This window comes from Hylobates moloch, unplaced genomic scaffold (genome assembly GCF_009828535.3).
Source record: "Hylobates moloch isolate HMO894 unplaced genomic scaffold, HMol_V3 SCAFFOLD_21, whole genome shotgun sequence".
In the NCBI taxonomy this organism is placed as follows: Eukaryota; Metazoa; Chordata; class Mammalia; order Primates; family Hylobatidae; genus Hylobates; species Hylobates moloch.
Genome location: NW_026652296.1, coordinates 15219066 through 15233690, shown reverse-complemented (window position 1 = coordinate 15233690; position 14625 = coordinate 15219066). Strand labels below are relative to the sequence as shown.

Sequence of the window (14625 nt, the reverse complement as noted above, 5' to 3'; positions counted from 1 at the left end):
GTTGTCTACTGGGCTGATTCCCTTGACTTTATGACACTAAGTTATGGGACTAGAGGTTGTACTGTAAAATGAATGCTCTTAGCCCAAGAAGGTTGCGGGTGGTAGAGGAGAAACAAGTTTTGAAATGTATGGAGCCAGGAAAACAAGCCTGTGTAGCATTCTTTCAAATATCAGATACATCAATTTTTTTTTTTTCTTTTTGAGATGGAGTCTCACTCCACCGCCCAGGCTGGAGTGCAATGGCGCAAACTTGGCTCACTGCAACCTCCACCTCCTGGGTTCAAGCAATTCACCTGCCTCAGCCTCCTGAGTAGCTGGGGCTACAAGTGCACACCACCATACCTGGCTAATTTCTTGTATTTTTAGTAGAGATGGGGTTTCACCACGTTAGCCAGTCTGGTCTTGAACTCTTGACAACAGGTGATTCGCCCGCCTCGGCCTCCCAAAGTGCTGGGATTACAGGCATGAACCACTGAGTCTGGCCAGATACATCACATTTTAATTAGAAAAAAAAATCAGCTCTTATGGAAGCCTGTTCAGAAGTTCTTTTCTAGTAAGCATATACTTAATAATTCAATATGTACAATTTTAAATGTACCATGCATTTTTTCTTTTTTTAATAGAATCGTACAAAAGATAATTTATTAAAATTCCTGTGTTTCTAGGACATGAACCTGTAATAGAACTGCAGACATCAAGCATGGCTTCAAGCATTCAGGTACATGTTTTATCCAATTCACCTATAATAACAATTAAAATATCATATTTTGATCCCTATGTTAAATAAAAGACTTAGTTATCTTTCCATTCTCTCCACAGAAATACTGCTTTACAGAATTGAGGTCATAAATGTAAACAATGAATTATTAATTTTTATGGGTTTTGTGCAATTTTTAGTGTTTGTCAGCCTTTAAAAATTTGCAGTTGGTTGCAATTTCCCTCCTCATTTGAAATAATATTCTCTTTTGTACTCATTTGTGCTTGGTTTCTTTCTTTTTTCTTTTTTTTTTTTTTTTTTTTTTTTTTTTTGAGATGGGAGTGTTGTTCTTATTGCCCAGGCTGGAGTGCAATGGTGCAATCTCGGCTCACTGCAACTTTTGCCTCCTGGGTTCAAACAATTCTCCTGCCTCAGCCTCCAGAGTAGCTGGGAATACAGGCATGCACCACCACGCCTGGCTAATTTTGTATTTTTAGTAGAGATGGGATTTCTCCATGTTGGTCAGGCTGGTCTTGAACTCCCGACCTCAGGTGATCCACCTGCCTCGGCCTCCCAAAGTGCTGGGATTACAGGCGTGAGCCACCGTGCCCAGCCTGTGCTTGGTTTCTAAAGGAGCTCCTCATTTATCAGGTTTAGACCATACAAAATCTGGATCTGCACTGGCTCCATTCTTCAGCATCTTAACGACAATTTTACTAAAGTAACAATGTCACTAGCGTTCTCAATTTGCAGGATTTTCATACTCTCTCCCTTTTTTGGTGTCACCAGAAAATGCAATGGCTTCTTGTTCTCTGAAAATTGCACATAGAGAGATGTGAGTATATGTCAATATCAGCATATTGCAGGTGTGAATTATTCAGCCTCAGAGAGATCGGACCCCACAGAGCACCTTATTAAGGCAACTGAATCCTTTATACAAATAAATGGGGGTCTGAAAGTTGAAGACATAGAGTTTCATACTGAGTAAGTGGTCAAGGGGAAGAGCATTGTGTTTGAAGAGATGCTACGCTGGAAGAAAGGGTGTAAGCAATTCCTGGGGTTCAGTTTCTGGAACAGCCAAGGTTTGGCCCATGGAAGCTAATTTGGAGCATCAATCAGGCACACGTGGAGAGAGGCCTGGATTATGCGCCAAATCCTGGAGGTTATTCAAGCTCCTCCTTATGGTATAAAGTAAGGCTAACCTGTGAAGTAGAAGAATAAAGGGTGAGATGCTTGGACCCTGACCACATTAGGAACCAAATCTTGCACCTAATGGGAAAAAGGAGGTGGGATCATTTTTCCATCTTTGGACAGGAACGGAATGAAGGTGAGTTTGGGGGCTCCTAGAATGATCATGGGTTCTGACTTGTCCAGTAGAGTCCCAGTTTATGCCTGTTGTCCCAGTGTAATAATTAATGGCACCTCACCTTGAGACACTTTCAAAAGTGATTTGGTTTGGCCAATAAAGTATGTGACTGCCCTGGTTAGAAATAATCTTTAAAAGGAAGAGAAGTAGCAACAAGGTTTAGTGAGAAGTAAAGGACTATAATGATTGGCTGATGAATGGTGCCCAGGGCTGGGCTGGGTTTACTGGGCTTCTGTCTGACCTGGTCTGGGATACTCCACCACTTCTGTTTTCTCTCTACACCCACTACTCACCTCATGCTTGCAAATATCCCTTTGACTAATCCCTCCCTTCCCACCCTCTTTCCCAAAATATTCTTCTACTTATACTTCTGCATTGGAGCTGGTTTTGTCATCCCCAGGCCCACCCAGGTCTTGGAATAGACCAGCCAACACCCAGACCTCCCAGTGTGGCCTTGGTGAGCACAGGAGACTGGGACCTTTGGGACTTACGGTATTTTTTGCAGGTGACCAGACAGATAGCTTCAGTTTGGAAGTTGTTATTGTTCCCCTGGCAACCGCCATAGATGAATTTGGAGCAGATCTTAGTTTTTTTTATTGTACCACCAGCGTGGTATGGAAGCCAGGCAGGGGCCAGCCTCCTGTGGCATACTGCATATATCTAAAGGGAGATCACAGAACAGAGCTGTTTGGGTGCCTGTCTCCCTGGAGAATGTCCATCTCTCCCTTTCTGTGGCCACCGTTCTCTTTGTCTCCACTGAGAAGCAAATTTGGCTCAGGGCTCTGCTCCCAATTCAGTGTAAACCTTGACCACTCATTTTTCCTCTCTGGTCCTTGACTTCCTCATCTGTAAGATAAGAACACAAAATCCCAACCTGCTCGCCTAACAGGGCTGTTGGAAGGAGCAGCTGTGACATCACATGGCTTCTTTTTCCTTGGCTCCCTAACATCTGAACACTAAATCTGGCTGATTTTGCCTCCTAAATAGCTCTCCTTTATTTCCTTTCTGCTGCTTTCTTAATGCAAGCATCATTATCTTTTGCAAGGACTTCAGTGAAAGGCCACCAGCTGATCTCCAAGACTTCTCCAGTCTGCTTGACGTTGGTTTCCAGAATGGCCGATCTGCTGGGCACAGGATAAAGTTCTACCAAACCCAGAGGGACTTCAGAATCCATTTTCTCCTCCTCCTCTCCAGCTTTATTTCTTACGCTGCCCCAACACCCAACTTCCCAAACTTATGCTCTAAAAGTAGCACTTTCTTACACACCCCATGCCTTTGCACATGCCTGACACATCCAGCCCCCTCTTGCTAAGTGAACTCTTGTTCATTCTTTAAAACCCTTTCCAGACATGGACTCTTTTATGCAGTCTTTCCTGGATTCATTCTTTACTTCTTGCTTTTCTTCATTGCTTCTCAATCTTGCACACACATTTATCATTTCCATTTACTTTCTTGTTCATATTTTCTGATTCCTCCATGAGAATGTGAGGTTTTTGAGAGGGGATTCCATCTTATGCCATCTTGATACAGCAGTTTCTAGCAGGTAATTTGGCATAGAGCAGATGCTTCAGGAGTATTCACAGAGAAAAACCCCAAAACTCAAATCTACCCTGATCTTAAGCATTTATTGAGCAATTATTTTGCCCATAGTGCTATGAGGTACAAATAGAGTTCTTTAGAACCTCATAGTCTGAAGCACACAAACCAACAATTATAGCATTGATTAGTGTCAGGCACTATTCTTAGTAGTTGACACCTATTAACATTTAATCTTGTAAAGTAGGTCCTCTCATTGTTCTCATTATGCAGATGAGGAAACTAAGGTTTAGAGAGGCTAAATAACTTTCCTGAGGCCACACAGATGGTAAGGGATTTGAACATAAGTTAGTCCATTGCTGTTAGGATCAAGACCAGATCCCTTATCAGCTCTTCTTCCCCCATCTAGCCCAGCTTCATCTTTCTCTCTTTTTAAAATTTGTTACTTGTTTATTTATCAAGAGAAACTATTTCTCAGCCCACATATTCATGCTTCATGGTTCAGGAACACAAGTCAGTGACAAACTTTAACCCAAAGAAATTCTTTCAATTCCAAAATCACTTTGCACTCCGAAAGATACCAGCCTTCCTCATCTCCTGAAAATCTGTTATAGAATTACAATTTCTGTAGAAATCTGTGTATGCCTTATTTCTTGGTTCAGCAACAGCGAACCTGTAGAGAGATGCAATCCATAGGGATGCAACAAATGCTTGAACAATATGAAACCACAGATGCCTGGCTGGAAGGCCACACATTGGAGGTTTTGTCAAAGCACTGAAAACCTAGTTATTGCCTTGAAAGGTATGTCAACCTAAAGTAACAAGATTCAGAAAATATGATTAAGTAGGGCGTTTATTTGAGCCCAAAACTTGAGGATGGCCACTTGGGAGTACAGATTCAAGTTGCCCTGAATATACACTACCAGTTTCCTCTTTCTTGTCTCTTGCTCACTCTCTGCTTTCCAGCCTTTCTAGGCCTGAACATCCTGCCTCTTGCCACAGAGCCTTTGCACATGCTATTACCTGTGCCTGAAAGGTTATTTCTTCCCATTTTTGGTCTAAGTACTCATCTTTCAGATCTTAAATCATGGATCTCTTTCCCAGAAAAACCTTTTCTGACCTTCCTGGCCACAATGAGCAAGTGGAACCCGTCATGGGTGTCAAGGGCACCAATCAGTATTTGTTGAATGAATGAATAGTCCTTTAGAATGAATGAATAGTCCTTGATGATCTTCTTTAGAGCTCAATAATAAGGGCAGAGAAGAAAGAGTGTAGGCAGTCTAAGGTGGTGACTATTTGGCATCTCAAGAATCACTGAAGAGTAGCCAAGGGACCGTGTGGTCCAATATCAACACCTGTCTTATGGAAAGGGAAACTGAGGCCCAGAAAGGAAAACTACATTGTTCACATCACTTAGCAAAATAGAGGAAGAAATGAAATAAAATCCACGTCTCCCAAGTCCAGGACTGGCAGATTTGTGTCAAGTAGAAGATGTACCTAAACTCTTGGTCAGAGACCAGCCATCCGTGAACCAGGAGACAGAGTTAGTGCAGTGCAGGTGGAGATAGAAGGTGAGGGCACTGGATAATTTAGGAAGCATCTGAGTTACCTTTCTGAGGTCTAAACATTTCTTTCCACGGCTGAACAGGCAGCACTTCATGTTTTCTGGGCAATCTCTGGGTTTGGTACACTGGTCTATTTCTTCCACTTCGCATTCCACTTTGATTTTGGGACACGGCTCTAAGGGAGGGGAAGATATATTCCCTCGAGGCCTTAAAGGAGCCAGTGCTTCCCCTCCCTGAGCCCAGGGCACCCCTGCAGAGTTAGAGAACCTTGTTTCCACTTCACCTGTCCCCAGAAGGTAGTGGCCCTCAGGGGGCTCAGGAATTTCACAACACTGCCCACATCCCCAACCCCATAACAACTCACCATCAGATCCCTAAACCAACCTCTACCCCCTACCCACACCATCTATGAGATTCCTGAGAGAAAGACGCATTCCTCTAAGACTATTCTGGTCACTCAGCCTTGTGGTGCTTGGTTGCCTTGTGGTGCTTGGTGCGAGGCGCTGTGGCTCTCAATGATTGAGATCAACATTTCTGGCATCAGATAGCTGGGCTTTTGAATTCTGTGTGACCCTTGGTGTGCCGGGCACTCTCTCTGAGCCTTGATTTCCTCATTTGCCCATAGGGTTGCATGAAGACTAACACAACGGAGTTTGACAAACCATCCTGAAACTGCCTGGGGCAACATAACGTAACAATGAGTAATATGGATGAAGCACTTACTGTGAGCTGCCTTTTCTCCTTAATCCTCTTTACAAATCTATGGGTAAGTACTCTTAATATTCACATTTTGTAAACAGAAGAATTGGAAGCATAAGGAGGTTCTATGAATTTGCCCAAGGTCACACAGCTACTCAAGGGTGGAGCCAGGGTTTGAACTTACAGTGTGTGGCTCCTGAGTGCTCACTTTCAACCACTAATTTTCAGTGCTCAGTACAATTAGCTGCTAATTGTGAGTCTTCACATTTCAGCATTCCAAGGGACTTCTGAAGACCATTCTTTACCCCAAAGGCTAGGGTCCTCTGTGGATATGGCTGTGGGGGCTGCAATGAGAACATTTGGAAGCTGACACAGGTGGTGTTGTGGGGAGCAGCCTGCATTTCTTATGGGAAACTTCCTTGGGCTTACTACTCCTTCTTAGTTCATTTCATGAGCTCTAGATCCAGGCATCTACAGGAAGAACTCTTTGGAATGGCAGCAAGGAGTCAGTTGCCACAGATTCAGATGCCTGTATTCTCCAAGGGAGTCTCTTACCAAGAGACTCCAAATAGCTCCCCTCTTTCCCACCTGGAATTCCAGGCACAGGTGGAGAAAAGAATTTCTCAACTGCAAAATTATTCTTTGTCCCTTCCTCCCCACTGAGTTTCCTTTCTCCATTGCAAGGACGGGGTTCCCAATACTTACTGCCAAAGATGCCTTCAGCGTGCCCAGGTTCCTTCACATCCCCCAGAAGGATGAATGGTACCAGGATTGGCAGAAGTCCTGAGAGTCCCATTTTAGGAAGTACTGGCCTGGTTGATGGCACCAAAACTAAGAACTGCTGCTCAGCAGCTCCTACCTCTGCACTTTGCCTGCCCCGGTGTAGCCCAGCACCGCAGGAGACAGCCCTGGAGACAAGCCAGCCAGACTCCCCCCGTCAGGAACACCAGATCCCTGAGGCCATCAGTGGGACTACCTGGTACCTACCCTGGGGGATAGGCAGCTCCTAATCCTCAGCAATCTGAGGCTTTCTGGTCTACCAGGGAAAGAGGGCACATCTTGTCTTGGGCTTTCCAGGCTCCCTTAGCAGAAGGGAAGGTTTAACTCCAGAGGCTTCCATTTCCCCGGGGGGGGGGGGGTTTGGAGGTTAAGAGTATGCTAGCTCTCTTCCTTCTTTCTAATTTCACTCTTCTCCTGACATGTCTGTTCTTACGTTTTATTTTTCTCACTCTGTTTCTTCTCTTTTCTGTGCCTCTGTATGTCTTTTACTCTGTGCCTGTCTTTTTCTCCTTTTCAGGGAGTCTCTGTCTGTCTGAGTCTCTTTCTCCCCGCTCTTCACTTCCCTCTCTCTTCTTTTGTATTTAAAGATCAGTTACATGTATCCTTTAAGTTGATTGATTTTGCATGAATCAATAACTTCTTTCATTACTTTGGGACTTCTCCAACTCCGTTATCCGTTTGTCCCTGTTGTCACAGCTACAGCATTGGATTAAAAGTCACACCCTGAAGCATTAAGGCTTGAGCGTCTGTACCAAGTTTTATATCCTTGGTATAAGCCCGAAGGAGGTGAGGAGCCAGTTCCCTGGGCATCAATCCCCTCTGGCAAAGAACTGCGGGTAATGGAAGCATTTCTGCAGGGTGGCAGCAGGATGTGTGTGCAGCAAGGCATGTCATCAGTGGTGAGTGAGAAGTTCATTCCTTTTAATGGCTGAATAATAGCCAATGCACATTCACAGCCTCCTACCTCTAGCATCGGTCCCTACTTTTCTGTTGTGGGTTTTCTCTGGCCCCCAGGGAGCTTGTGTAGCTTGCATGCATAACGGTCTGAAAGAGTGAGGGATTTAGTATCCCTGACATCCAGTGGGCATTGGGAATCAGTGGACAAATAGCTTAGCTTCCCCATCACTGGAGACAGATTAAGAAAATTTGTGGTCTGATATCCAGAATCTACACGGAACTTAAACAAATTTACAAGAAAAAAACAAACAACCCCATTGAAAAGTGGGCAAAGGACATGAACAGACACTTCTCAAAAGAAGACATTTATGCAGCCAACAAACATATGAAAAAAAGCTCAACATCACTGATCATCAGAGAAACGCAAATCAAAACCACAATGAGATACCGTCTCATGCCAGTCAGAATGGTGATTATTAAAAAGTCAAGAAACAACAGATGCTGGTAAAGCTGAGGAGAAACACGAATGCTTTTACACTGTTGGTAGGAATGTAAATTAGTTCAACCATTGTGGAAGACAGTGTGCCAAAATCTGAAAGATCTAGAACCAGAAATACCATTTGACCCAGCAATCCCATGGGTATACATTCAAAGGACTATAAATCATTCTTTTATGAAGATACATGCATGCGTATGTTCACTGCAGCACTATTTACAATAGCGAAAACATGGGATCAACGCAAATGTCCATCAACGATGAGCTGGATAAAGAAAATGTGGTACATATATACCATGGAATACTATGCAGCCTTAAAAAGAAATGAGATCACGTCCTTTGCAGGGACATGGATGAAGCTGGAAGCCATTATCCTCAGCGAAGTAACGCAGGAACAAAACTAAATACTGCATGTTCTCACTTGTAAGTGGGAGATGAACAATGAGAACACATGGACATCAGGAGGGGAACAACACACACTGTGGCCTGTTGAGGGGGCAGGGGGAGGGAAAGCATCAGGATAAATAGCTAATGCATGTGGGGCTTAATACCCCGGTGATGGGTTGATAGGTGCAGCAAACCACCATGGCACAGGCTTACCTATGTAACAAAGCTGCAGGTCCTGCACATGTATCCTGGAACTTAAAATAAAATAAAATATTTTTAAAAAGAAAATTTGTAAGCCTGTTTTACGTGATTCTTTAAAAGGTCCCCAATAGGATTGAGCCACAGTAGTAACCAGCTCATAATAGACTCCTCTCTTCTCTTCTCTTCCGTGAATTACTCATTCCACTACCCATCTTGTATGTCTTCGGAGATCTTGCAAACACACTACCTGCACCCATGCCCTTTTCCCAGGGTTAGTTTCTAGAGGATCCAAACTAAGGCACTGTTCTTGGGCCCTTGCCTAAAAAGGGTTTTACAGTGTTTTGTAGAAACAGAGGAAGATAACAATAACAATATCCCTGGAGCTCTCAACTCTCAAACTTCTGATTGTCTTCACTCCCTTGAATGATGTCACCAGAAGCCTCAATGATCCCTTACTCTGCAAAGTGTAATGTGCCAAAAAGATGTCAATTGCTCAGCCTCAGAGGCACAGGACTACATCAAGTACTTTATTGGAAAAAATTGAGAGTGACACAGGTATAAACTGGGAGCTCTAGAAGTTGGAGATAAAGGCGACATAACGATGAAATCAAAATGGAAGGATATTGTGCATCAAAAGAGCCAAAGATGGAGGAAGAGGAGGTAGATGCAAGGGTTCTGTTTTGGGAAGGGCTAAGATCTTGGAATGCTGAGAGTGAAACTGGAAGCCAATCTGCAGCATCAATCAGGGACACGAACAGTCCTCAGAGCATGAGCCACATTCTGGTGGCTCTTCCAGCGCATCCTTATCCAATCAGGGAAAGCCTATAGAGAACGTAGGACAGAAAGAGCTGAGCATCTTGGGTTCAGCTTATCTTTGGAGCTTGAAGTTATGTTTATACATCTTTGCACAGAAAGACACTAAAAAGAAGTGGGTTTGCTTTGGGGAGCTCTCTATCTTCTTCAAGGAAAAACGAACAGGAGTGAATCACTGCCAAAGAGTTGTGTTGAGACATTGATGGCTTGGAAGGGTTGGTTGGTCAGCGTGTCTAGGTTTAGCATCCTGTGCCTCTTCTGCAATTTATCTCTGAGATTTCACCACTTCTACACCCTTCCTCCACCCCTCCTAACTCCCCTCATACTTGCCAGCATTGATTACTTCTACATCCCTTCTCATCCTCAATTCCTCATACTCAGAAAGTAACTTTGTCTAGCCTTTTGCCAGGTGCATTCTTACCTCCTGATCGGAGCTGGTTCTGTCAGTACCAGGTCTGCCAAAGATGTAGCTGTCCTGGAACGGACTAGCCAACACCCAGACCTCCCAGCATGGGACTGGAGAAGATGAAAGACTGGGGCCCCTAGGACTCACGTTTATTCTTGCAGGTGTTCAGGCAGTTGGCTTTGGATTGGAAGTTGTTATTGTTTCCCGGGCAGCCACCATAGACAAACATGGAGCAAGTATTATTTTTCTTGTCATACCACCAACGAAGAAAATAAGCCAGGCAGGGGCCAGTTTCTTTTGGCATTTCGCATACATCTGCAGAGAGACTCCAGAGTTGAAAACTCAGTGTGCCCACTCCGGAAATAAACAGTTGTTATTATTCTCCCTGGCAACTACTATAGATGAAACCGGAATAGGCTCCTTTTCCCTTATCACATGGCAGAAGCACAGCTCCATTGACATATTGCATACATTTGCAAGGAGACCCCAGAGTGGGCATCTGCATCCCTGGAGATAGGGTTGTTGCAGATGTAATTAGCTAAAATGAGGTCAGACCAAAATAGGGTGGACCCCTATACCAATATGACTGGTGTCCTTATACAAACAGGTTAATTTGGACAGAGCATACACACTGCGAGAACACCATATGAATGTGAAGGCAGAGATTGGGGTGATGTGTCTACAAGCCAAAGAACACCAAAGATTGCCAGCAAAGCACTAGAAGCCATGGGAGAGGAATGGAACATGCTTCTTCCCCATAACCCTGACAGGGAACCAACCGTGCTGACACCTTGATCTCAGACTTCTAGCCTGAGGAACTGTGAGACAATACATTTCTGTTGTTTAAGACTCCCAGTCAATGGTACTTTGTTATAGCAACTCTACCAAACAAATGCAGGTCCCAACTAAATTATGCTTACACAGTTCCATTTGGGTAAATCTCCACTGCTAAACAATTAGGTCCTGTTGATTTTTACCTCCTAATAGCTCACCTCTCTGCCAGTCTCTTTAATATAAGCCTCAGTGTCTCATGCTTGGACTGTTGAGATAACCTCAGATTGATCCCTCTGCCTCCAGTCCTGGCCCCTCCAATCAATCCTTCATGCTTCCCACCAGAGAGAAGGATCTGATGGATCTGAGAGCCAGGCTTATCACGTCATTCCACAGATAAGACCTACCTTCACTCTATGACAATGTCCTCCCATGATCCACAAGGCCCTTCATTGTCTGGCTCCTACTGTGACGCTGGCCTCCTCTCCTGCCACAGAACCCCTCTGAGCCACATGCTCCAGCAATATTCAACACACCGTGCTACCCCCATACCTCCATCCCTTTGCAATGCTCACAGTGACACTCTTCTTCCTTCAAAACCTTTCTCAGACATCAACTGCTGTGATGTCTCTCTTGACTCCATTCTACATTCCTCACTGCCACACCTTGCTTCAGAATCTTGTGCATTCATTTTTCATTTGTTTATAACTTCAGTTTCATCCCTGAGGCTGTGAGTTTCTAGTGAGCAGGGAGTGAATTTCTAGTGTATCTGCTTTCATCTTGGCATCCCAATTCCTAACAGGTAGCCTGGCTCAGTACAGAACCTTATGGAATGTTGAGGATAAAGGAAATGTATCTTGATCTGAACTGAATAAATTATTCATTGAGCACCTATTATGTGCTCAATGCTTCAAGGAACAGAGAAAAAGCATGATCTCTGCTATTTAGGAGCCCTTAGCCAAGAATTACAAATAAGCAAATAGGTATCAGGTGGCTACTGTGTGCCAGGCATTGCTCTAAGCACGTCATGCAGATCAATTGGATCCTCAGAATAACCTTTTACACTGATCCTTTTATTATCTGAGGAAACTGACGCACAGTGAGGGAAGGTTGTTAATTTATTCAAGACAAAAATGCTGGTAAAAACTGGAGGTAAGAGTTGAACTCAGGATGTGTGAATTCAGAATCCTTACCTGCTGGCATATGAGTGACTTAGCCCCCTAACCTGCCCACTCTACTTCTCTGTCAAGTCCTGTTTACTTTGCCTCCTACATCCTACTCTTTCATTCAAGCACGTCCTACTCTTCTTCATCCCCTCAGCTACCTCTAGTTCCAGCCACCATTTCTGTCATCTTGAAGTCCTTTAAGACACTCTTTTCCTCCTATTTTAAACTCTAGATGTGGTATGAACCTGGTCATCTGATGCCCCGCCTCGGTGGATTGCCATGGCCCTTGGGATCCAGGGAAGATTCTTTAATCTGGCCCACCATACCTGAATTGTTTGATCTCTGCCCACCCAGAATCCGTTTTCCTTGTACCATGCTCGTGCTCACTCCGCATTCTGGCCTCCCCAGGCCCCACCACTGCGCCTTTGTGCATGCTACTCCCTATGCCTGGAAAACCCATCCACCCACTTTTTGCCTAAAACATTACCCATCTTTCTCAACCCAACTCCAGATTTGCTTTCTCAGAGAAGGCAATCCCAACCTCCCTGACCACACTGAGCAGATCAAATCCTATTGTGGGTCTCAGAGGCACTCAATCAATATTTGTTGAATGAATTAAAAAAGAATCTTTGATAGTCTTTTTGCATCCCAGGGAGATAGGCATGAAACTAAGATGCAGCAGAAAGGAAAAACCCTCTGTTCTGGAGCAGTCAGGAGAGGTGTTTTGGTGCAAAGTTGGATTTGTGGAGGCAGAGCGGTGGTAACTCCATAGCAAAAAAGTTAGGAAATATAAATTGCTTAATTTATCACTTGCAGCAACAATGTTGGTATATGTTAGGGCAACAATGGCTACCTGGGTGCTCAAAAAATTATAAGAGTGACAGGTATCCAAATAGCCAAAAGAATCTGATTCAGTGCCACTCCTTCACCAATCATTTGTTCTGGGAAACTGAGTCTCAGACATTACCTGATAGGATAAGGTCATTCCTAATGGCACACACCATATTTGGCACAGTAATGAATCTAAATCGCAGGTCTCCCAAGTCTAGCAGTTTTGCCGGAGACCAGCCCTCAGCGATCAGGGCACAAAGCCAGTCCAGGAAGGCAGAAGGTGAGGACAGGGAGAGGAGGGGTTGGTTATTCTGCGGCTCTGAATATTACCTTGTTTGAGATCTAAATATTTTTTTTCCTCAGCTGAAGACGCAACACTTCTTGTTGTCCTGGCATTGTCTATCCTTTGTACACACATCCCTTTCTTTGAATCCACATTCTTCTCTGATTTTGGGACATCTCCCTAGGGAAGGAGCAGTTTTACACGCATGTGCCTTAGACAGCAAAGTGTCTCCCCGCTTTGCCAGACACAAGGCGATTCTAGAGAGTCAGGGAAGTTTGCTTCCACTTTGCTCGCCCCCAGGAGTTCTTTCCCTCAGGGCGGCCTCTCTCACTTCCCTACTGCCTACCCCGCCCCCTCCCCACTGACCACTCCTCCCTGTCTTCCCACCCCCCAGCTCCATCCCATCTAAGGCAGAATTTCTCAACCACCAGTGATATTTGGGCTGGATAATTCTTTGTTTGGGGGGCTGAACTGGGGATTTTAGGATGTTTAGCAGCATCCCAGGACTCTTCCCATCAGACTCCACTAGCACCCCTGATTGTAACAACCGAAAATGTCTCCAGGCACTGCAAAGGTCCCCTGGAAGGCAAAATCGCCCCATTGTGGGCCACTGATTTAAGCTGATGCGGTCTTTTTGCCCTTGTTGAGGAGTCGGTGTTTGGAAGTTCCTCTAGGTGGTAGTATTATACAGCAATTAGTATCACTTACCCCGGAGCCAGTTTAGATTTTGAATTCTGACTCTTGGTCTGAATTCTGACCCTCTCTGAACCTTGGTTTCATCATCTGTAAAATCATTTTGCCCTTACAGAGTTGTGAGAAAACAATGAGACAAAGTATATAAAGCCCTAATCAGAATAACTGATATGCAGTCATATTATCTAACATTTGCTAAGTATTTACCATAAGCCAAGCACTCTTCTAAGCATTTTAAATATATGATCTCATTTAATCTTTATAATTGCTCTAGGAAGGAAGTTCTATTAATATCCCCATTTTACAGATGCGGAAACTGAGGCCCACGAAATTTAAGTAACTTGCCCAAGATTACAGGGCCACCAATATTTGGACCCACTAAGTCTGATTCCAGATCCCTCTGTTGTTTTAGAAATCCCTTTTCAGAAATCCTTACTTCCTGAGTGTTCAGCAAATGGTAACAATGATCATTGTTACATTATAGTCATGGAATATTAGTGACTTAAGTTTCAAGGGACTTCTGGATGCTGTCCTTTATCTCAAAGTTAGGGATCCCCTAGGGATATGGGGACACTTTATGGGACTACATTTGAAAGAACCAGGAGTGGATAGAGATGATGCCTCAAGGAAAGGGCCTGTTTTGCTTGTGGGGTAAGGAGAAGGTCCCTTGGTTTCCCGGATTCCTGTAGCGATTCCCATGAAAGCTAGATCCTGTGACTCTCCTCCATCTCCTTGATAAAGACCCTCCACTTCAAAAGGGCTGAAAGGGGGGATTGCCTAAGTCGGGGTTACTGCATTCCCAGAAGGGATCTTTCACAGGAGGGATCTTACAAATATCTCTCTCCTCTCCCAACCTGGGACCTGGGCTAAGATGGTGGAAAGCAACCCACATCTGAAGAGTTGTTCCCTGTTCCTTCCTCCCAGCAAACTCCCCTCTCTCTAGGGTAAGGGCTGAGGCCAATACTTACTGGGAAATAACCAATCAGTCAGACCAGGTCCCTGGACATTCGCTAAGAGGATGAATAGCACCAGGAGGCT

At 44.4% G+C, this 14625-nt stretch overlaps 2 protein-coding genes across 2 annotated transcripts in view; both read right to left on the bottom strand.

The window, feature by feature from the left end:
• Positions 1-1589: 1589 nt before the first annotated feature.
• WFDC6 (WAP four-disulfide core domain 6) lies at positions 1590-6734 on the bottom strand. The gene is made up of 3 exons (XM_032142348.2): positions 6569-6734; positions 5209-5339; positions 1590-1899 (listed from the first exon to the last, which is right to left on the bottom strand). The coding sequence occupies exons 1-3, from the start codon at positions 6657-6659 to the stop codon at positions 1861-1863; spliced, it is 261 nt and encodes an 86-aa protein (XP_031998239.1). The 5' UTR covers positions 6660-6734; the 3' UTR covers positions 1590-1860.
• A 2404-nt stretch (positions 6735-9138) lies between these two features.
• LOC116461410 (eppin-like) overlaps positions 9139-14625 on the bottom strand; it is a 12055-nt gene continuing 6568 nt past the window's right edge. The window contains 5 exon segments of the mRNA XM_058433267.1: positions 9139-9446; positions 9991-10158; positions 12942-12957; positions 12959-13074; positions 14556-14623. Of these exon segments, the coding sequence (XP_058289250.1) occupies positions 9436-9446; positions 9991-10158; positions 12942-12957; positions 12959-13074; positions 14556-14623 (379 nt within the window). The 3' untranslated portion in view covers positions 9139-9435.